General features: G+C 60.8%; 2 protein-coding genes across 4 annotated transcripts; one reads left to right on the top strand and one right to left on the bottom strand.

Moving 5' to 3' along the window:
• Positions 1-326: 326 nt before the first annotated feature.
• Positions 327-8,657, bottom strand: LOC108499378 (phosphatidylinositol 3,4,5-trisphosphate 5-phosphatase 2-like). Its single transcript, XM_017819131.1, has 25 exons — positions 8,521-8,657; positions 7,354-7,417; positions 6,676-6,814; positions 6,460-6,592; positions 6,233-6,373; positions 5,996-6,083; positions 5,773-5,859; positions 5,442-5,549; positions 5,237-5,351; positions 4,940-5,046; positions 4,664-4,766; positions 4,063-4,259; positions 3,664-3,781; positions 3,463-3,559; positions 3,162-3,300; positions 2,980-3,079; positions 2,641-2,729; positions 2,332-2,413; positions 2,152-2,241; positions 1,953-2,069; positions 1,781-1,869; positions 1,531-1,618; positions 1,167-1,322; positions 953-1,034; positions 327-876 (listed from the first exon to the last, which is right to left on the bottom strand). Exons 1-25 carry the CDS (start codon positions 8,655-8,657, stop codon positions 327-329), a joined length of 3,216 nt encoding a protein of 1,071 aa, XP_017674620.1.
• ARR3 (arrestin 3) lies at positions 4,384-20,625 on the top strand. 3 transcript variants are annotated; one of them, XM_017819169.1, is made up of 17 exons: positions 12,713-12,810; positions 14,393-14,437; positions 14,891-14,921; positions 15,230-15,290; positions 15,643-15,687; positions 15,994-16,193; positions 16,304-16,363; positions 16,595-16,662; positions 16,951-17,086; positions 17,172-17,256; positions 17,382-17,454; positions 17,960-18,097; positions 18,557-18,640; positions 18,919-18,942; positions 19,021-19,073; positions 19,477-19,486; positions 20,447-20,625. In XM_017819169.1, the coding sequence occupies exons 2-17, from the start codon at positions 14,421-14,423 to the stop codon at positions 20,541-20,543; spliced, it is 1,182 nt and encodes a 393-aa protein (XP_017674658.1). In that variant the 5' UTR covers positions 12,713-12,810; positions 14,393-14,420; the 3' UTR covers positions 20,544-20,625. The 3 variants fall into 3 exon arrangements, with proteins under 3 accessions (XP_017674657.1, XP_017674658.1, XP_017674656.1); XM_017819168.1 differs by lacking the exons at positions 12,713-12,810; positions 19,477-19,486 and adding an exon at positions 4,384-4,470; XM_017819167.1 differs by lacking the exon at positions 19,477-19,486.
• Positions 20,626-21,260: the final 635 nt, after the last annotated feature.

Below are 21,260 nucleotides of genomic sequence, written 5' to 3'. Positions count from 1 at the left end.
GGGGTGTGCAGGGTGCCCCATGGAACACTGGGAGGCGGGCGGCAATGTGCTGGAGCAGCCGGGACATCGGGAGCTGTTTTCCCCGCCTGGATCGGCTCGGCTTGGCGTGCTCCCTCCTTGCCCCTGAGCAGAATCAGGTGTGCACACACCCCTCCAGCCCCTGCGACTTTATTAGGGATACGGATAGCAATGGGCATCCTGTAAGGAACTGGCCTCAGGAGCGGCTGCTGTAGGGAAAATCCTCTGGGAATGGCAATCCGAGCAGGGCTGAGCCCGGGAGGAGGGAGCAGCTGCCGAGGCCGCAGGCTGGGCTGGGCACGGATGCGCTACATCCAGACGAAATGCGGGTCGGCCGCCTGACGGGGCTGAGCCCCGAGGTCCAGCGCGCCCAGCGCTCCCCTCTTCCCGAGGGGCCTCGGCACCTCCCGGCAGGGCCGCGGGGGCGGCTCCAGCACACGGTGGGTCTGGCGCAGCGGGATCTCCTGGGCATCTCCTCTGCCCTCGGGGGACACAAGGCTCGGGTGGGTGGCCACGTGCAGCGCGGACAGCGAGCAGTCCCCCAGCCCCGCCGCGTCCCGAGCCAGGATGGCCGATTTGGGTCTCTTGTGGTGGCCCACGCCGGGGGGGCTGAGCGGGTGCCCACAGGATGGGCTCGGTGCCCCATAGCGGGGTCGGCCACCCCACTGCTCCTCCCCTGAGGGCGAAGGGACCCGCGGCCCGGGGGGGCTCCAGCGCCGCTGGCCCCCGGCCGGGCTCTCTGCCTGCTTGTTGGGGGCTTCACCGGGGGCCGGGATCCACGTGTTGGGGACCCCCTCGAAGATGAAGTAGGCTGGGTTGGTGTAGCCGGTGGCCTCGGGGAGGCTGCGGGGCCGGCTTCTGCGGAACAGAGCGGGAGAGGGCTCAGCATCCCCCACGGCCGCGGCTCGCGGTGGGGCCGAGCCCGGTCGGGTACCTGCGGGGCTGCAGGGGTGGTTTGGGGCGCAGCGGGGTGTCTGTCACCGGCTCAGCATCCTCCTCCTCAAAGCTGATCCACTCTGCAAAGGCACCCAAGTCTGGACTCACCCCACGGCCGGGGTCCAGGGGGCAGTGTGGGCACGGGCAGCCCCACACCACGTCCGGGGTGTCCCTGAGCCCAGCGCTGGGAGGGGTTGGTGTGCCCCCCGTACCATAGAGCCTCTCGCGGGTGCTGCGCCGCTCCGTGGGCACCCGGACCCGCATCCAGCCGCGTATGGAGCCCGTCTCCTCACCACGGTGGAAGAGGAAGGTCTCGAACTGCTGGGCTGTGCTGCCAATCATTGACCTCAGGGCAATGCAGCACTCGCCTGGGGGCACAGCAGGCACCCGTGTCAGCCCCTGGGGGGGGCAGCTGACCTCCCGTGTGCAGCAGCACTCTGGAATATGCTGGGTGCCGCTGTTCCTCCTGCCAAGCTCCAGCTGCCAAACCTTACACCCAGCAGGCTGTTACCTGTGGGGCTGTGCTTGGCATCCTCATGCCATCACGGTGTCCCCATGTCACCATCCTGCACCTACCGTAGGACTCGCAGCTCTCCACGCCCTTGATGCTGAGGAGCAGGTGCTGGTCCCCCAGGTACTCCAGGTCTGGCAGGATGGGGTTCAGCTGCATGTGGAGAGAGGGGTGCTCTGGGGGCTGCTGCAGGGTAGGGGGCACAGGGAGGCTCTGCCCTGGGGCTGGTGACAGGGTTTGGATCTGAATCCAGGGTTTAGATTCAGAGGGAGGGATGGGGAAGAGGAGGCAGGAGGATGCTCCAGGGCTGTGTACCACAGGCAGATGCTTTGCGGACCAGCCCAACTTGAGGAATCCAGGGATGTCACAGTTCTGGAAGGTGTTCTCCCCGCTCCGCTGCATCTCTGTGGGGGACAGCGGGGGCACAGCTCCAGCAGGGCCAGCTCACCCCCTTGATGCACCCCCAGCACCCTGGGCACCCCCTCACCCTCCAGGCAGTAGGAGTGGAACTCGATGTAGCACTTGCTGCGGCTGGTGGTTTTCAGGATCACCTCGAGGCTCTCCCACTCGATGCAGGCCAGCGCCTCGGGGCTGGAGCCAGGGGCTGCAGGCAGGTACCAGTGGGTCAGTGTCTGCCAGGGCTCACCCCAAACCGGGCACGGGGGTGACACACCCCAACCCCTTACCCTCCTTGGGCACAAACTGCGACGTCACTCCCACCTCGAAGGTGGCAAAGACGGGCGAGTGGTCGCTGGTCACGATGTCATCGGTGCAGCCTGGATGGTGGCAGGGGTCAGCTGGGTGACAGTCCCCAAGCTCTGGGGTCCTGGGCAGCACTGGCCACCCCAAGCTGGGTTTTCACTCACCGTAGGAGTTACAGACCACGTGGGTCTCCGGGTGTGACTTCCACAGGATGCGATCACACCACGAGGGGACGTTGATCCTCACCTGGAAGTAGGGCAAGTAGTTGGTGCTGATCCCCTCAGGTGTGGCTCCCCCAGCCCAGAAAGACCTCCCAGCACCCCAGAAAGTGAGTTCCCTCCTGCCCAGACCCCCTCTGGGGAGGGAACAGGATGGTGGAGGTGTGGGGGAGGAGATCACCATGCAGCCCGTTGGCACCCTGCTGTCACTATTCCCAGAGATGTCCTGTTTGGAAGGAGGCTCCAGAAACTCACCCCCGTGGGCTTGAACTTCTGCCACACGTAGGTGTCCCGGGAGCCCCGCTCGTACCGGTATGTGGGGGGGAAGGAGATGTCACCTTCACCTGGGAACAAAGACATGGAGGTGGCGCAGGGGCCATTGTCCCTGCCTGTCCCCACAGCAACTGTCCCTGTAGGGAGTCACAGTCCCCATGTGAGGCTCACACCGACAGCTGGCACCCCTGGCATGATTCACATCAAGGCCCCCAGGACAGGGCACCCCCGAGTGCTGGGGGTGGGACAGGGGGAGGGCTGTGGGGACCCCGGGTGCCACTGTCCCAGTGGGGGGAGCAGCGCCCTTGTCCCCACACTCACTGAATCGCAGGAACACCTTGTTCTTCTCCCGCTCCAGGTTGAGCTGGTCCACAGCCAAGAGGGCTTGAAACTCCTTCTTGGTGACATGGGCAAGGATGTCCTGTGTCGAGGGGGAAGGGTTAGTGAGTCCCAGGGGCTCCTCTCACTCTGCTGACCCCAGCGTGGTCCCTGTGGGGTCCCACCTCCATGCCCATGTCCAGGCGGTAGTTGAGGTCCCCAAACCAGAAGAGGTGGGTGAAGCGCAGGGTGAGGTCGAAGCCCCCCAGACGTTTGTCACCCAGGACCAGGGAGTGCAGGATGTCACTGTAGTTCTGGTTACGCCTGTGGGGGGGGAATGGCAGCACCATGTGAACCACCCTGTGTGAGACATCCTCATCCTGCCCCTGCTGGGTGGGGACAGGGACAGCCCCTCAGCGCTCCTCCAGCCCCCTGAGACACCCACCTGCCCTGGGGCAGCCCCATCCCTCCGAGCCCCTCCATCACCTGTGGGTCTTCTCACTGCCGGAGGTCAGGTGGCAGTTGACGAAGCCAAAGGAGGTCCCGTTGAAAAGGAAGGAGACACCCACAGCTCCCTTATTTCCTGCAGGGATGTGCTGCCACTGAGCTCTGGGGGAGCCCAGAGGTCCTGTCCTGGCCCTTGGGCTGCCCCCTCATTCTGGGCATCCCATCCCATGCCATCCCTACCCAGTGTGTTGGCGATCCCGGTTTTCACGCTGGAGGTGTGGACGTGGCTGATGCGCCGCTCGTGCTCCGGCTTCACCAGCACCACGATCTTGATGCTCCAGAGGCACTGCAGGGCCACCTGTGGAGGGGCAGGGGGTGAGCCTGCCTGCCCCCCATGCTGCCCCATGGCCGGGTGTGGTGGGGATGGAGATGCAGGTAGGTCAGCCAGCCCATCCCTGACTGCAGGGCAGGGCACTCCTGGAGTCCGTGGGGCACAGGAGGTTCCCTGGGCTGCATTTGGGGGGGGAGAGGGCCCCAGGGTGGTGGCTGTTGGTAACCAGCCCCCTGAGCCTGCCGGGGATGGCTTTAGGCTGCTGGGATCAGGTGCCTCTGGCACAGTCAGGGGGTCCAGGCCGTTACCACTCGGTAGTCGATGGCCATGAGGGTCTTGAGGGAGGCGCGCAGGAACTCGACCCACTCGCGGTCGCCCAGGGAGTTCTCCTGGGTGCCGATGACGTAGATGTCGTGGGGGATGCAGGCTGTGGTCTCATCCTGGGTGTGCCCCAGGCCCCTCGAGGTCAGCCAGGAGGCCAGGGAGCGGGGGGGTGGGGTGCTGCCTGCAAGAAGGGACACGGGTCACCGGGGAGGGGACACGGGCCAGGCTCCTCCAGCTCCACTGCAGCCCATACCCTGTGCATGCCCAGGAGCTGCCGGGGTGGGAAGCATCATGCCAGCCCCATGGTTCACCCAGGCCCAGACTGATGCTGGGATTTACAGCCCAAAACCCTCCCAGTATCCCAGCTCCTCTGCTTCACTAACACCCACCAGGTGAGTGGATCACGATGGGACAGGCAAACCCAAAAGCAGCCAGGTTGGTGTCTTGTCCAGCCTCCTCCTCCCACCAAGGAGCAGCTCTGACCTGAGGCTTCCTGGGGTGGCTCCCCGCAGCCCTCACCTCCCAAAACCCACCCAAACTCACAAGAGCCTCCCAGGACAACGTGACCTTCTCCTGACCCCTTACCCATGTTCCACGTCCCGATGTACACTGAGATGAGCTCAGGCTCATCCAGGTTGGAGTGCTGGATCTTCATCAGCTGCAGCAGCTGGCAAAAGGCCTCTCGCTTCTGTGGGATGATGAGGGTGTTTTAAGGTCTCAAAGGGGAAGAGGGGAGGCACAGCACCTTGGGATTGGGGGAATGTCACCCCCAGGCGTAGGAGGGGTGGTCTCAGCCCTGAGATCATTCCTTTGCTGCTTCCCAATGGCTCCATTGCCCCAGGACCTGCAGGTGCCACTTACCCTCGCACTGGGGAAGACGAAGTCCCTGCCCAGGCTCTTCTGGGACTCCCGGGCCCACACCAGCCTCACCTTGCTCTGCACACTCTGGTACTTGATCAGCTGCAGGACTGAATGACGGGTGTCGGGGGGCAGTGGTGGACCCCACCTCCCACCGTGGGGGTGACAGGCAGCGTGGGACGGGGGGTCAAGGTGTGACATGGTCTGTGGCCCATCACCCCGGCATCAGGCCTGTGCCAGGGAATCCTACAGCCCCAAAGGGTCCTATTGGCAGCCCACGGGGCATCAGCAGCCGCTTACTTTTGTCCTGTGGGATCACCTCCTCTGGGGACCCGCTGTCCCGCTTGGTGACGGCCACCGTGCCCGACTCCACATCCACCAGCAGGACCACGCGCTGAGACTTGCCCGCCTTCACCTGCACAGGGGGACGTGGCTCCCGGGTCTGTCCCACACCTGCCCTGCCCCAGCAGCGACGCCAGGGCCCTGCTGTGCCCCCTGCCCTCACCTCGAAGCTCTGCACAGCCAAGGGCTTGGCAGACGGGGGTGGCCCCACCACCGCGCTGGGCAGCGCCAGGTTGTGCCTCGACACCATCTCCTGCAGCGACTTCAGCACCTGCCGCAGAGACGGGCACTGCTCCGGGGGCACTGGGCTAACTGGGAGCCCTGGGCACCCTGCCCTGGCAGGCACACTGGGGCTGTGCCACTGCCAGCAGCTTGGTCTGCTGGAGGGTTTAATTTAGGTGAGGGATTTGCTGGATCAGAATTAACCCCCAGCCCGGGGCATGGCTGTGCCTCCCTCTACACCCAGCCTGGCACCGTGGCGTGGGGACAGGCACCTTCTTCTCCAGCGAAGAGAGGAGATTGTTGACAGTGGATATCTTGTGGAGGAGCAGCTCAAGGTCTGGATCGCTGGTCAGGAGACCCTGAGGAGAAGGATGGATATTCCTGGAGCAGCACAGTGGCACTGGACTGGTGGATTCCTCCTGGTGGATCTGTGCTACACCCCAAGATGTGGGGGGATCTGGCAGGGGAAGCAGCTGTGGCTGTGGGGGGACTCACCTGCTCCCTGGCTGGGCTGCGAGGGGACACAGGGGGGTCAAACACCCTGGCCAGTGTCTCCAGACCCGCCAGAGTGAAGTCAATCTCACTGCAGGGGAGGAGAGGAGCAAGTCAGAGCCAGCATGGGCATCTCCCAAGCCTTGATGGCAAGGCTCAGCCACCATAGGGGGATGGGGACAAGGTGGGTGACCCCGGGGGGTGTCCCTGCTCCAGCCCTGCCACTCCTGGCCCACTGACCTGTGCAGTGGCTGGCAGGCCGTGGCCAGGGCGGTGCTGAGGTGCTGCAGCTGTGGGTGCCCGAGGCACAGGGCCTGTGGGTCCAGCTGCACGTAGTGGTTCAGGTACTCGGCCACGAAGCCCATGAAGTCACTGGCAGGGCTGCAAGAGGGGTGGGCATAAAGACCCCCCCTGGGCACGCCCATCCCACCCCCAGTGCCAGCCCGGGGTGGGCAGGGGTGCATTACCTGCTGTGGACCTGCTCCTGCAGCCTCTGGTGCAGCTGCTGCGGGATGTGGGTCTGGCCGGCCACGGGAGCGCTGGGCCACGTGCCCACCGTGGCTGGCACAGCGTGCCTCCCGCCCCGGCCATCCTCCCCATCTGTGGGCAGAGTTCAGCCAGCTCAGTGGGACCTTTCCCCACTCCTGGCCTGGCACAGCCCCCCCGCCCCCTCCCCAGCTCACCCAAGTCGTCGTCGGGCACCCGCCGTACCCGGTGCACGGGGTAGAGCAGGGGAGTCACCAGCCCGTTGTTGGGGTGCTGGTAGGCACAGATCAGGTCAGGGAGGGTGCGGAAACACTGGGCTTGGATGCCCTGGATGGTCTGGGAGGCAGAGGAGGGGAAGCACCGTCACATCCCGTCCTCTGCCAGGGGAAGCATGGGTGAGGACCCATTAGGAGCGTGGAGACATCTGCCTGGTTCAGCAGACATGGACCCCCAGGATGCTCTTTTTAGGGGACAGAAAGGGCAGCTGCAGAGGGCTGGGTACCAGGAGAAACCCTGAAGTGACACCAGAGGGGAAGTGAAGCTGAGCCAGCAGCCAGGACAGACACCTTGGAGACAGGTATGACGGGAATAGGGTCTGTGTGGCCAGGCTGGGGCAGGGGACAGTGGCAGGAAGGGGAAGAGTGTTTTGCTGTGGGGAGGCATCTTTGAGCTGAAGGAGTGGCTGCAAAGTGCTCACATCCTGCAGCTCGTGCAGAAAACAAACCACAGGCTGGGGCTCATGAGGCTGGGGAGAGTGAGGAGCACCCCAGGCCCTCCACAGCTACATCCTGCCTGTGCCCCAGCTAAGGGGCACTACCCAGGGCAGGAGGGACGCCCTGGGGGGCACCCGCTGCTGTGCACCCCCACACACCCACCTGCACTGAGAGCAGCCCCTCGTCATCTGGGAGGATGCGATAGGTGTGGACGTGCCGCTGGAACCTGGGAGAGAGCAGGTGAGGGTCCCCCATGGCACTGCCCATGGCATTGCAGGCATGTGGCAGCGTTGGGGGCCCAGCTCTGAGGCAAACACCCCGTCCCCTCAGCAGAGGGAGGAACTGGGCTCACATTTCTGGAAATAAAAGCCTCACCCTTGGTCCAGGGTGTGTGCTCCTTGCAGGGAGGATGTGCAGTGTCTCCCTGCCTCCAAACAGCACAGACATGGCATGGCCATGACTCCACCAGCATTCCCTGGGGCACCCACAGCCCTGTGGTTCCACATGGCACTGAAGGTTTTGGGCACCTCAGGGCCCGTTGCTCTGCTCCCCATGGCTGTGACAGCCTGGTCGTACTCGCCCTGAGGCCACTGCACATCCCTGCCTGTGCCACCATCCTGTGACACCACCCTGTGGCACCAGCCTGGACTCTTTACTCGAGTCCTGCAGCCCCCCAGGTCCCTCAGCACCACGTGTTTGCAATTTGTCCCACACACGGGGCCAGGCCTGTGTAGGAAGGGGGGGCATCCTGCCAAACCCGCCAACACAGGCAGGAAGGGTGCAGAGCAGGAAAGATGCAGGCAGCAGCAGGGGTGCAGGCAGCAGGAAGGGTGCAGACAGCCCCAGCAGGAAGCTCTCAGGGGCTGTACCCCTGGTTCCAGGTTCAGAGATGGCAAGAGGCCTCGTGTTGGGGATGCACCCGAAAGTCCCAGCACTGGAGTTGCTCACAGTGGGCATCATGGTCCGGATGTGGCCATGTTGGTGGGTAAGGGAGAGGGGATGTTTGTTTTTGCAGAGGGAGGGAGGTGTGTGTCAGCCTCTCCTGCTCCCACGAGTGTGGCCAGGCCAGTGGGCTGCCCAAAACGGCTCAGCCTGCCTTGGATTTTGGGTTCTCCCTTCAGCAGCCACAGTGCTGGGTGGCCCAGGCCTCATCTGCTCCCAAGGACACAGGGGTTCTCCAGTGGTCTGACCTGGGGATCACTCAAAAACCCCCGGTGCCAGGGAGCTGGCACCCCGCTCATCCCACTGGGGGTTTGGCAGTGCCTGGAGCAGGGAAAGGGACAGGGATGCCAGTGAGGGGCAGGAGAGAAGCCAGGAGCAGGGACTCACAGGAGGCAGAGGGCATATGCCCCCGCAACCGACTCGCTGTCCCGCACGAGGAAGGAGCCGTCCCGCCCGGCCCTGGCCAGCAGCTCCTCGGCCTCCACCCTGCTGATGTCCCGGTGGTACCAGCTGGCTGCTGCCATCCTGCTGTGCCCAGTCCCTGTCCCAGCCTCACATCCAGCTCAGCAGTGCCTGCTGGCCATGCGCTGGCCCACGGGGGCGGGTGAAGGGGGTGCTGTGGGGGTCCCTCGGTCCCCAAGCGTGGTGCTGCCCACGGGTCCCAGTGGGTGAGGGGCAGCCCCTGAGGAGAAGCTCACGGGGACAGGGTGCCCCACAGCTAGGCAGCGTGGCAGAGGCAGGACCAGGGCGGCAGCTGGTGGAGGCTGGGAGTCTGGATAATCCTCATGGCAGAGGCTCCAGCCTGCAGGGAGCACAGGGGCAGGTCAGTGGGAGGATCAGTCCCATGGGGGAGCAGCCCAGGGCCACCATCCTGCCCCGGTGCGTGGCGAGGACGGGCCATGCTGGTACCCTGGGGGCACACAGGGGTCTGATGCCACCCCCCACACTCACCGTCCCTCTCAGACGCCGTGGGGACTCCCGGGGTTCCTGTAGGGTGCTGTGGGCAGTGAGCTGAACTTTTCGGGTGCAGCCAAGCAGCAGCAGAGCAGTGATGCTGCACTGGCCTCTCTGGGCTCCCTCTGGTGGGTCACAGCAGCTCCCTGGCCATCACACTGCCCATTGGGGTGGCATCATGGGGCCAATGCCCACACCGATGCCCCCAGTCCCACTAGCCGGGCCCACCTGCTCGATGCCCTGTGCCTCTCACTCTGTGGCTGCTCTCTTCCTCCTTCTCTTCCTCCTCCTCGCCCCTCCTCCTGCTCCAGCCCCGCTACCACGGGAAGCCACAGCCCTGCAGGCTGAGCATGGCAGGGGCAGCAGGGCCACTCCTGGAGTGCCTCCAGCCTGCTCCTGCTGTGCTTTCTCCTCAGGGATGATGGATGAGGCAGAGCCACATCCCTCAGGCAGGACCTTGGGAGAAGGGACTGCCAATGGCGTAGGACAGCAGGAAGCCCCTGAAATGTGTTTGGGGTGGTGGGTAGGTGAGCATGTGGGCAGGGACTGAGATGGTCACTGTGTGGAGATGGAGCTGCTGTAGGCACCAGGCACCCATGATGGCACTCATGTCACTCCACCTGCCTTGCCTGCAGGCAGAAGGGAATTGGGGTTCTGGGACTTCCAGGAAGGGACCGGGAAGGAGAGGATTTTGCCAGTGGGACAGGGCTGCAGACAGCACTGGGGCTCCCCATAGCTCCTGGTGCAGCCCCGGAGTTTTGCTCCTCGTGGCCAGGAGCGAGCGGCCACACGTGCGGCGGATTGAACTGCACAGGCTGATTAGCACCAATTAATTACAGATGAGCAGCAGCCACCGTCTGCTACCCAAGTGCCTGGCAGCACCACGGCTGCTGGGGGGGAGAGGAGGCAGCAGGTTCCTGCTGGAGGAGGATAAGGATGAGGATAGAGTGCTGTGCCAAGCCACTCTCCTGGCCGTCCGCCACCCTCGGCATCCCAAACTGATCCCTGCAGCCACGAGCCAATGCAAAGGGACTGTCGCCCACCACCTCCGGCCCCAGCCACCAGTGCAGACGTGCCAAAAGCCCCTTGAGGCTTCCTCCTGGATTCCCAGCCTCGAGAGGAACCTGTGGCCAGGCCACCAAGAAGTCGGGCCAGCCTCTTGACTTTGGGCTGGCGGCTCTGGGCCATGCGGCAGCAGGTGCATCTCTCACCAGCACCTGCCTTGGGGACACACAGTGGTGGTGGGCTTGTGCAGGGACAGCAGCTGGAGCCCCCCATCCTGCTGGACACCCCCATCCCGCCAGAGGCCCCATCCCGCCGGCGCTGCTCCCTCCCGTTACTTAACAGCGCGTCAGTAATTCCCGCGGCCGCGGAGATGCCTGTCTTCGACTAATGCCATCCACGCCTCCTAATCCGGATCAGGGGAGGAAGCCCTGGAGCTCTGAGGGGCTTTGGGAAATCAGCAGTGCCTGCTGTGAGTGTTTATGTAAGGTGGCTGCCGTGCACAGTGCCAGAGGCCCCGGCACCCGGGGAGCTCTGCCAGCACCTGGGCACAGGTGTAGTTGGGAAGGCAATGTGGGATCAGTGCCAGATTTCTGCACCCAGGCCCCCTTCAGAGGGCAGACCCTACGGACACAGGGGCCTTCTCTGGTGGGGCAGGACATTCCAGGACACCATCCATTGGGAGACAGGGATGAAGCCAGGCCCCCACATGTTTCACCAGCCCCGTGTCCCTGGTGTCATGCCCCTTTGGAAGTGGCTGAGCTGTGCCTCATGCACCACAGGGACCTGCAGGGATGGTGGGATGAGGCAGATGAGAGGAACATTTGGCCATTTATTACATACACATGAAAAAGGAAGAAGGCCTCTCTCATTTCCCTATTATTTATAACACTGCTTCCTTCCCTAGCACTTGGTTTGGAGCTCGGTGCGAATGTGGGAAGGGATGTGGTCTCTGTCCACCTCACCCCTGTTTTGGGGAGGGGAAATATCTGTCCCCCAACTTGGGGAAGGCTGAATCCATGCAGTTGGGACTAAGGTGAGCTGAAGCCATCCACAATGAACTCTGCTGTCCACCCTTGCCATGCTGGACAGACCCTACAGCCGCAGGAGAGCAGCACTGGGCACAGGGCCCTTCCTGGGAGTGTAACAAGGAGCCACAAACACAGAGTTCAGGATTAGGTGCCCCAGGCCATGGCTGGGCAGCGGGTGTCCAGGTGGGGCTGCCTCCTCCTCCTCCTCCTCTTTCACCCTGTAGCGTGAAGGTCACAGTTCATGTGTCCCCCTGACTGTGGCAGAAATAGCGCCCGTTAATCTGCACCTTAAGCAGCTCTCCTGTGTGCAATTAGAGATCACAAGTCCCGGCCCCAGGGAACGTGTGCTGGCAGATAAAGCCTTGGCAGAAGGGCTGCCATGCCATGGTGGCTCCTGGTGGCTCCCAGTGTCTGCTGGTGGCCCAAAGGGCTCGGGGCACAGGTGGGCTGTGTTAGGGAGGAGTTGGTACCCAGGTGATGAAGGTTGTTGAGCTGATCCAGGCTGCTGGGAGGAGGTTGCTGGCAGCTCTGGGATGGAGGTACAGCAGTGAGCAGGGACATCCTGACTTCAGTGCTTAGCTCTGGAGGCTGAGCCAAAACCAAGTGCATCCCCAAAGCAAAGTATATGGGTGAGCAAGGAAGGGTTTGAGGGATGCTGGAGGAGAGGAGGATGGGTGAGGCCTTGCTGGAGGAGTTTGCAGCAGCCCTAGGCCATCCTTGGGATCTGTGGCCCATCCCAAGAGCCAGCCTGGGGCAGCATCCTGCAGCCATCCCCATGGGAAGGGGATCCCACACTGCAGGCTGGCTGTGGGAATGCTGCTCTCCCGGTGGCTGTAAGGCAGAGCCACTCTGTGCTTTGCAAACCTTGAATTAATGATGTGTTAATTGGGTCAGGCAAGGCCAGCCTGTGGTGTTATGAAATGACCAGGGCTGAGCAGGTCATGCTGGGGGACAAGTGGTAGGTCTGTGTTGCAACACCCAGGGGTGGCTGGTCCTTCCCTGGTGATTCAGGGAGGGGGAATCCTGCCAAGGCCTTCACCCCAACATCTTGTATCCCATGGCAAGGGTGTCCCATGTGCCTTGGACCATGGCAGGTCACCTCTAGGTGACCAACCTCATAGGCACGTTGGTCATGCAGGAAGCTGTTTGTGCCTCCATCTGTCTGTTATCCAGCCAGGAAAGTCTGTAAGGGAGGGAGAACATTGGGAAGGTCCCTCACTCCCCTCTGCCATCTCCATCCACCTTCGTGCCCAGGGCTGGCCCAGCTCCACTTGCCATGGGAGCAGCTGTAGAGAGCCCCTGTGGGAACCTGCACCCCTTCTCACCAGGAGCAGAGCTTCCACCTCAATTACCATCACCTTGCCCCTAAGCCCTTTGCCAATCCCCATAAGCTGCTTTCCCAGGGCTCCAACAGCAGAGTATTTTTAGCCCACTCTTACTCGCGAAGCGTCTCCCCAGTTAATCAACTAATAGGATTCTTCCCGAAAGTACCTCTCCCACACTCACACACAGACACACACCCCCTGCATCCCCAGCCAAGGCTGAGTGGGCGAGATCAGATGCCAGGGGAGGGACAGCCAGGGGGGATATAAGAAGCTGCAGGACTGCGAGCAGCCCGTAGTGACTGGGTGGCACTGGGACGTGCCGGCAGAGGAAGAAGAGAGTGTCTGTCTGTCCATCCACCTGCCAGGTGAGTGCTGCCTGCTCTGCTGCCCGGGCCCTGCCAGTGCTTCAGGGTTCAGAGTTTTGGAAAACACTCGGGGCAGGGACATTGGTGCTGGACTGTGGCTGGAAGGAGGGTGTTTTGGGGCTGAATTGGGAAAAGTGAAAAGGATTTCAGCATGGCCAAGCCAGAGGGCACGGGTGGAGGGGTGGGGTAGTGGCGTGCAAGAGCTTAGCCAAAACTAGGAGGGGTTTGAATCCCTTCTCTGGGGCCTGGGAGGTGCAGAGGAGTTCAGCTATCCTCTCCTCCACCTTTCATTGTCTCATCCCCAATTCCCGGGGTCTGGAGAGGTTTGAGATCTCTGCTCCTGCTCCCTTCCCACCTTCTCCTGCTGCTGCCCAAGAAACCCTGCAGGTGAGGATTCCTGAGCTTCACATCCCACAGCACCCAGGGGCATCAAAGATCCTGAGCTTGGGACTACTCCCTTGTCTTCCCATGGCAAAGAAGATCATCTCCTCCCACCATATCAATGCCTTCTCTCTCACCAGCATCCCTGTGCTTATTTACAGAGGCAACTCTGTCCACGTGCCCCTGGGACTTAACATCCTGCCAGGGATTAAGCTCTGCTCATGTCAGAGCTGCCTAACTTTAAGAAGCTGAGCTCATCCCACCCATTATCCTGGTGAATTGGCTGGTGATCCATGTGATATTTACGGATTCATCCTGGACACCAGGCAGGAGAGAGCAGGACACAGGGAGCAGCTGGGCAGGGCTGGGCAGCCCCTGCCACACTCCCAGCATGAAGGGATGGGGATGGAGGGACCTTGTGCCTCGAGACCCCTCTTTCCACAGGGCAATTAAGCTTCCCTTGACCTCTCTCCCTGTGGTTTCCTCCTTTTCCCGTGAGTGACAGGACAAAACGAGCCTGTTCCTGCTGTTAAGCCATGGCAGCCAATTTCCTGCAGACAGGAAAAATTCATGGAGTTGAAAATCTGTAAGGCCTTTTGTTCATTTGCTTGCCTTTCCCATCCTTGAACCTGCTCCACTGGGAGTAACCCCTGTGCTTCCTATTTTAGAGGAATCACAGAATGCTTTGGGTTGAAAGGGACCTTAAAGACCTTCTCACTCCACCCCCTGCCATGGGCAGGAATACCTTCCACTATCCCGGGTTCCTCCAAATCCCGTCCAACCTGGCCTTTGATGCTTCCAGGGCTGGGGCAGCCACAACTTCTCTCAGCAATTTGTTCCAGTGCCTCACCACTCTCCCAGTAAAGAATATTTTCCTAAATCTAATATAAGCCTACTCTTTCACTTTGATTTCTGGGACACCACTCTCCCTTTTTCTCTCTCACCTTCTCTCCACCACCTTTTTGGCCAGGGACAAGGGGCTGGCTCGGCCCTGCTGCTCCCTTGTGCCACCCCAAAGTTGGGCAGCCCCCACTGAACCTGGAGCTCCTGAGCTCTGCAAAGGGGACAGGCCCAGCAGTGCCATGTCCTGAGGGCTCTGCAGTTTGTTGGGGTGTGGGGGATGTGTCCTGCTGGAGGCAATGGCTGGGGGCTGCCCCTTCCCCATCTCCTCACCCAGACCTCTCCTCATCTCTCCCCACAGATCCCACCTGTGCAGCCGCTGACTGAAAATGGCACAAGGAGCAAAGTAAGTGTCTTTATTTATTTATTTATTTATAATTGGGATGGAGCAGGGCCCTGCAGGGCAGCAGCAGAGGGAGAAAGAGTCCCTCCCCTGCTCTCCACACCCGCTGCTCCCATGGGCTGGAATGTGAAATCACAGCAGGGGCTGTCATGGAGCCAGGAAAGCCCCTTCTCTTTTTAATTCCTGTTGGGTCTTCTCACTTACCCTTAAAACACAGCAAATCCACCCCCTCCTCCATGGTCACCCTGAGCTCAGGAGCACAACATCCCCTGGGTGGGGGTTTGGCTCTGAATTCACAGGACACCGAATTCCTGGGGGACAGGACACCCCAAGCAGGCTCTTGGTGGTGCAGCACATTTGCAGGGAAACCCCCATCTCCCTGCCCTGGGAATGGGCTGTGCCCCACCCAGCCTTGTCCAGGGCATTCCCAAATATCTGTCTCTGTTTTCTCCACAGGGTGTTCAAGAAGACCAGCCCCAACACCAAGGTGAGTCCATGGCCTGTCCCCAGGCGTGGTCAGCCCAGGGACAGCCTGTCCTGGGATTCTCCAGGGAGAATCTGCCCCTAGGACCCAGGCTGGGTCTCCCTTCCCTTTGAGATCAGACTGATTCCTGCCAGACCTGCCACGATGCCACTGCAGGACTCATTTTTCAAAATAGAAATTAAAAAATACCCTGATGTGACCCCTTAACTGCAATGTCTGGTCCAACACGGTATTGAGCCCCACGACACAACTCAGGGCTACAAAATTTGGGACCATGGCAAATACTAACCTGCATCCTCCTTTCCCTCCAGCTTTCCATCTACCTGGGGAAGAGAGACTTTGTGGATAACGTGGACTCAGTGGAATCTGTAGGTGAGTAGGTCTGTGCCCAGCACACAGGTGGAAGCACAGGCAGGGAGAGGCCGGGAACACTGGTCTCCGTGCAGATGTCTGCTTATCTCTGCTTTCCACTGGAGCAGAAGGAGCAAACATCCTGCAAATACCTTTAAGAAAAATGGTGGGGAAAGGGACAAAGTCCCTTTGTGAAACAACCCAGCCATGCTGCTGGGGGAGATGCTGGAGGAGGCATCACCATCCCCTGACCAGCAGCTCCCCTTGGTCACCTTTCAGCTGAAAAGTGGATTATTTGAGTTTAAAAAGCTGTGTTTTAGGAAGAATCTTCCCGTGTGGGTGAGCTCACTGCTCCTTCTCTGCTTGTTTGCAGATGGTGTCTGCCTGATCGACCCAGAGTACCTGAAGGACAGGAAAGGTATTGATACAGAAACCACAGGGGATGAGGGGAGGGGTGGAAACCTGTTCAAAGCTCACCAGTGACCTGGGGCTGTGCTCAGGTTAGAGCTGCAGTGTGTTTACAGCTCGTTGGACAGCAGGGCCACAGCAGCACAAAGGCAGGAGGAACCCTGTTGGTTTTATACTTAGTGCCCGAGGCCCAGCTCCTGGTAACAGTCACGTTTCTGCTGAAGGGTCATTAACATAGGTTTTCTCTCTTTCCTGCCTACCCACCCCCTCCCCGCCATGCCTCCCCTCCATCCCACCCTTCCCTGACCCCTCTCAGTGTACGTGACCCTGACCTGCGCCTTCCGCTACGGCCGCGATGACCTGGACGTGATCGGGTTGACCTTCAGGAAGGACATCTGGGTCCAGACCGTCCAGATCTTCCCACCCGTGCCGGACCAGGCCCCCAAAACCCTCACACCCATGCAGGACAAGCTGCTGAAGAAGCTCGGGGAGAATGCCTACCCCTTCACCTTTGAGGTAGGGGCTGCTCAGCTCTTCCTGGCCATGCTCCCCCATGGAGTACACTGGGATTTATCTCTGGGCATGCTCTTTATTTCCTTTCTTCTCTCTTTCCCTGTTCTGCCCAGATTGCCACCAACCTGCCCTGCTCCATCAGCCTCCAGCCTGGACCAGATGATGAGGGAAAGGTGAGCTGCTGTCCCCAACCTGCATCCCCCGGACCTCTCCTCCCTGGCAGGGGGTTAAATTGTGAGGTGCTAAAAATGAGAGCTGTTTCTCTTTCATGGGGACATGGCCCGTGGGGTGAGGGGTGGGGAGGAAGGATGGCTGGAGTCAGCACCAGGATCTCCAGGGGAAGGAACCTAAACCTCAGGTAGCTCCAAGCTTCTCCTGCTCAGTGACCACACGTGTTCCCCCAGGCCTGCGGTGTGGACTTCGAGGTGAAGGGATTTTGTGCTGAAAATCTGGAGGAGAAAATTCACAAAAGGTATTTTCAAGGGATGCCTTTTCTGCCCCACGGCCCTAAAACTGAACCACGGGTTCTTTTCGGGGTGACCAGCGTAGAGGCCAAGCCAAGGGCCTGCTGCCAGCTTGTGCCATGTTTGGGTGGGGTATTCTGCCCGAAATAGGGGCAATGGCCCCACGTCACGTCCTCAGAGCAGGTTGCAATGTGCACCCTTTGGCTGGAGACACTGTGACTGTCACTGTGACCCCTGGAAGGTGGTGTGGACGTGCCCCCGGTGGGACACTGGGGGTGAGCCCTCCCATCCCGCAGGAACTCCGCACGCCTCATCATCCGCAAGGTGCAGTTCGCCCCGACACAGACGGGGCCGTCCCCGAAGGCGGAGACCACCCGGCAGTTCATGATGTCAGACAAGCCTCTGCACCTCGAGGCTTCCCTGGATAAGGAGGTCGGTAGGGAGCTGTCCCCTGCTTCGTGCCACCCCGGGAATGGGGAGCAGGGTAACCACGTAACCAAACCTCTTCCCTCTGCAGATCTACTACCATGGAGAGCCCATCAATGTGACCGTCAACATCAACAACACCACCAACAAGATGGTGAAGAAAATTAAGATCTCAGGTGAGAGGGGGCACAAGGGTCACATCCTGGCACCCACCACATCCCAGTCTCCCTGTCAGAGAGGGGAACGGTGTGTCTGTGCCTCTGCCACGCCACCAACATGGCTCTCTCTTGTGTCCCCTCAGTGGATCAGATCACAGATGTGGTCCTCTATTCCCTGGATAAATACACAAAGACTGTGTGCACCGAGGAGATAAAGTAAGGAAAAAGGGGCTGGAGGTGATGTGGCATCTCAGCCAGAGGGAGGAAGATGAAAGAAGGAGGAGGAGGATGGGAGAGGGATGGGGAGAAGGGGTGTGGGAGACAGTTTTACACCAAGCAGCAAAAATATCAGGGTTAGAAGAGCAGGTGCAGAGGAAGCAGAGGAGAGGGAAGGCTGTGGCCCCTGTGGCCCCAGCACAAGCTGGTGGTGGCCAAGAAGGTCCCTGGGGAAGGTGCACAGCTGCCCCCTGGCTTCTTCCTCTCCTCACTTTGCATCTCTGAGGGCAGCCACAGCCTCTTCACCCCTGAGAACGAGGAGGGATGGAGCAAAGGCTGGGGGGAGAAAAAAGAAGTGGTTGTGGGGGGGAATGAAAGGAGGAAACAGGCCCTGGCAGCTGCATGGGGAGGGCGGGGGGGCTGGCTCTGCGCAGGTGACTGGGGTGATGCTGAGCACCCACCAGGCTGGTGCTGGCTCTGAGCCCTCCTCTCCCACTCCTTCCAGTGAGACTGTGGCAGCCAACTCCACCTTCTCCAAAACGTACTCCGTGACCCCCCTGCTCTCGGCCAACCGCCAGAAGCGAGGCCTCGCTCTCGATGGGAAGCTCAAGCACGAGGACACCAACTTGGCCTCCACCACCATGTGAGAGCTGGGTGGGGTCCTCCTGCTCCCCACTCCTACAGCTTCCCACTGCTCAGGGTGCTCTGGGCTCCCTCCGAGGGTCTCCCACACCTCCTGTGTCTGAGCCCACCCCACCTGGCTGGAAAACTTAGGGGTTTTGTGGCACAGACCCACCTCTCCATCCTGTAGGAGAGATGCAGCCTCCCAGTCCCAACACTGTCCAAAGCTGCTGGATCTCTCTGCAGAGCTGGATCTTGTCTTGGAAGTAAATCCCAGCTCAGGCAGTTCAAGAAGCTTCCAGAAACTGCACTGTGGCTTCAGCCAAGTGCTCTGCCCTCCCCTCTCTTTTCCTGTTGTCCTCTCCTGCTAAATCCCACACAGAGGGGACATGGATACAGCCCTGAGAGCTGCTGTGGGGGGTGTGGATGGGACCTGTGGACAGCACTGCCCCCTCACTGCTCCTCTCTGCCTTCTTCCTAGCCTGAGACCTGGCATGGACAAGGAGGTGCTGGGCATCCTGGTGTCCTACAAAGTGAAGGTCAACCTGATGGTGTCCCGAGGAGGGTAAGGCTCTGTGGGCACGGGAATCAGGGACTGTCCCCTTGGGCTGTGCTGGGGGATCTTGCACCTTCAGGGAGATGGAGAGGGGACTCAGACCATGGGCCCCCTCGCCCCTCTCCTGCTCCCCTGGTCTGTGGGGCAGTGGGCTGCTCTCTGACTCCCACCCCTCTGGCCCCATCACCCCTACTGTCAATCACCTTCTGCCCTATTATAAAACAAAGTCTAACACCTCCCCTCCTCTGCCTTGGCTGATTTCTGTGCCTTCTCTCCTGCTGCCACAGGATCCTGGGGGATCTCACTTCCAGGTAAGGGGGAGCTGCCTGTGGGGCTGGGCACAGTGTGGTTCTGGGTGGGATCATTGACAGAGGTGCTTTTCCTTCCAGCGATGTCGGTGTCGAGATGCCCGTCATCCTCATGCACCCCAAGCCTGACGAGTGTAAGTAGAGTGTGGGATGCTGCCAAAACATGGGGAGGAAGGGGCAGCTCTGGTTCAGAGGGGAACCAGTGAAAGCAACCCTGATACAGCCTGTGCAAAGGGCCCTGCTCTGCCCTGGCTGGGGGGGGGCACAGCTGGGCTGTACCCACCCTGTGTCCTGGAGCAGGGTGGGAGCAGTTCTCCCGTGGGATGGGCACAGCTGTCCAACTGGGCTGCACCCACCCTCTTTCACGGAGTGGTGTGGGAGCAGTTCTCCCCAAAGCACCCTTCCCAGCATCCCTCTTCCCACAAAAACACCCAGGCATTAAGGGGAGCTGTTAGCTGGTCTATCTTTTCTGTACTAACCTGCACGTCTCTCTCCCCATCCCTTTCTCCCCGTGCTCTGCTTATCACTGGACTACAGCTAAGATAAGGTAAAGAGATGTTCCCTCTAACACATCAAGCACACAGATCTGTCCCTGTCAGACACAGCTGGCAATGCTCTTCCAGCCACAAGTGCCACCGCTGGACACAGTGTCCCCATGGCCTTGATCCCCACACTGAGGTCCCTCAGCTGCTGGAAGTCACATCCCTGTGCTCCTAAATGCTTCCCAGCACCAGAGACCTCTTGTCCTCCCACCACATCATCTTACTCCAGCTGAAGCCACAGCTGGGCCTGCTTCCCTCTGAGAAGCCACAGCATGTCAAACCCATTCCTGGCAGCCGCAGCCCTGGCTTGTAAAACCCCAAAGGTTTTGTGTCTGGTTCCACCCTGCAATGGGACATGAGCACTGGGATTTGGGGCCTGGAAACCCGGGCTCCAACTGCAGGCTGTCACACCAACCTCTTTCACACTGTCCCTTTCCCAGCTCAGCAAGGATATTTAAACTTCCAGTGGAGCAAACCTCTTGGCCTATCCCCATCATGGCTTCCTGTAGGATTTGCCAAGTCATTTCACATTCCCAAGCTTTTGGAATCACTTTTGCTGACTCTTTTTTTCTGTTTTCCTCCCCCACTTTTCACTTTGTGGCTCTCCCTCGCTGTCACCTGCCATTTGCCTTTCTCAAGGAAGTAGCTCAGCTCTTTGTCGCCACTCTCATTTATTTTCCTTCCCTTTTTTTCCCTTGACAATGCAAAATGTTGCCTTGAAAAACACCAGAAGTTGCAGGCCCAGCTCCTCGGGCCACACAGGCTCACAGTGGAGCCAGTGATGGGGCCTGGGTTTGTGTGCTGGGCTCAGGCTCACAGTGACCTGAGTGTTCCCCGTGGGGTGATGAGGCCAGGGTGAGCACCGTGTTGTCCCCAGTAGGAGCAGGGTCTGGGGGCCAGCAGAGATTTCCCCTCCTCACTCTGGTGCATCCTGTGTTCTCACCGTGCTCTGCTCTGCCTTCCAGTGAGGAGGACATTGTCATCGAGGAATTTGCTCGCCAGAAGCTCAAGGGAGAGAAGGACGATGAAGATGAGAAGGAGGAAGCCGAGAAGGAGGGTTAAGCTGCTGGTCCCACACGGCCATCCCTGGTTTGGGACGTAGCTGCCCGTAGCGTTCCCTGCTGTGCCCACACGGTGCAGCCCCCCAGCCCCTCACAGTCCCCATAGGTGCCCCCCTCCCCGGGCTCCTGGCACCCCCTCCAAGCCCTGGTAGTGGTGGCAGGAGCTGCTGCACCTCATCCTGGTGCTGCCATGCTGGAAAGCCCCCCGGTGCTCCCTGTTCCCGTGGTGCCAGCGAGGGGACAGGGACAGGGTGGGTGTGGTGGCCCCGGCCAAGCATGTCACCCACACATCTGTCACCTGCCCAGCTGTGCCCAGCTCTGTGACACTGATCTCAATAAACCCACCCGGTGCCCGGTGCAGGCTCCATGTTGTGCTGCGGGGGCAGGGGGCCCACCCAGGGCTGGGGGGGAGTCTGAGCCTTTGGGGCAGGGGCTGCGGGGGGCTGAGGCACTGCAGGACCCAGGGAACCTGTTCCTGTCCATGTCCCCAGTATAGCAGGTACAAGCCAGGCCCATCTCTGGTACAGCCCGGATGCATCTGTGGTACAGCCGAGGTCATCCCAGCACAGCCTGGGTGCCCTCCCCAGTACAGCCAGGCCCATCCCCAGTACAATCCAGGCCCATCCTCGCTAAAGCTGGGCCTTCCCCTGGTGCAGCCAGGCCCGTTCCCAGTACAGCTGGGCTCCCTCCAGTACAACCACCCCTGGTACAGCTGGGC

The sequence above is a fragment of the Lepidothrix coronata genome, unplaced genomic scaffold (genome assembly GCF_001604755.1).
Source record: "Lepidothrix coronata isolate B3197 unplaced genomic scaffold, Lepidothrix_coronata-1.0 Scaffold73, whole genome shotgun sequence".
NCBI classification, from domain to species: domain Eukaryota; kingdom Metazoa; phylum Chordata; class Aves; order Passeriformes; family Pipridae; genus Lepidothrix; species Lepidothrix coronata.
This window is presented reverse-complemented; position numbering and strand designations above follow the sequence as displayed.

Coding starts and splice junctions, on each gene's coding strand:
- LOC108499378 (XM_017819131.1), bottom strand. CDS start 8,657: ATGGCAGCAGCCAGCTGGTACCACCGGGACATCAGCAGGGTGGAGGCC. Junction 3,782..4,062: donor TGGCCATCGACTACCGAGTG/GTAACGGCCTGG, acceptor GCCCCTCCACAG/GTGGCCCTGCAGTGCCTCTG. Junction 3,560..3,663: donor CGGGATCGCCAACACACTGG/GTAGGGATGGCA, acceptor ACATCCCTGCAG/GAAATAAGGGAGCTGTGGGT.
- ARR3 (XM_017819168.1), top strand. Junction 14,922..15,229: donor AGACCAGCCCCAACACCAAG/GTGAGTCCATGG, acceptor CTTTCCCTCCAG/CTTTCCATCTACCTGGGGAA. Junction 18,641..18,918: donor CTGATGGTGTCCCGAGGAGG/GTAAGGCTCTGT, acceptor CTGCTGCCACAG/GATCCTGGGGGATCTCACTT.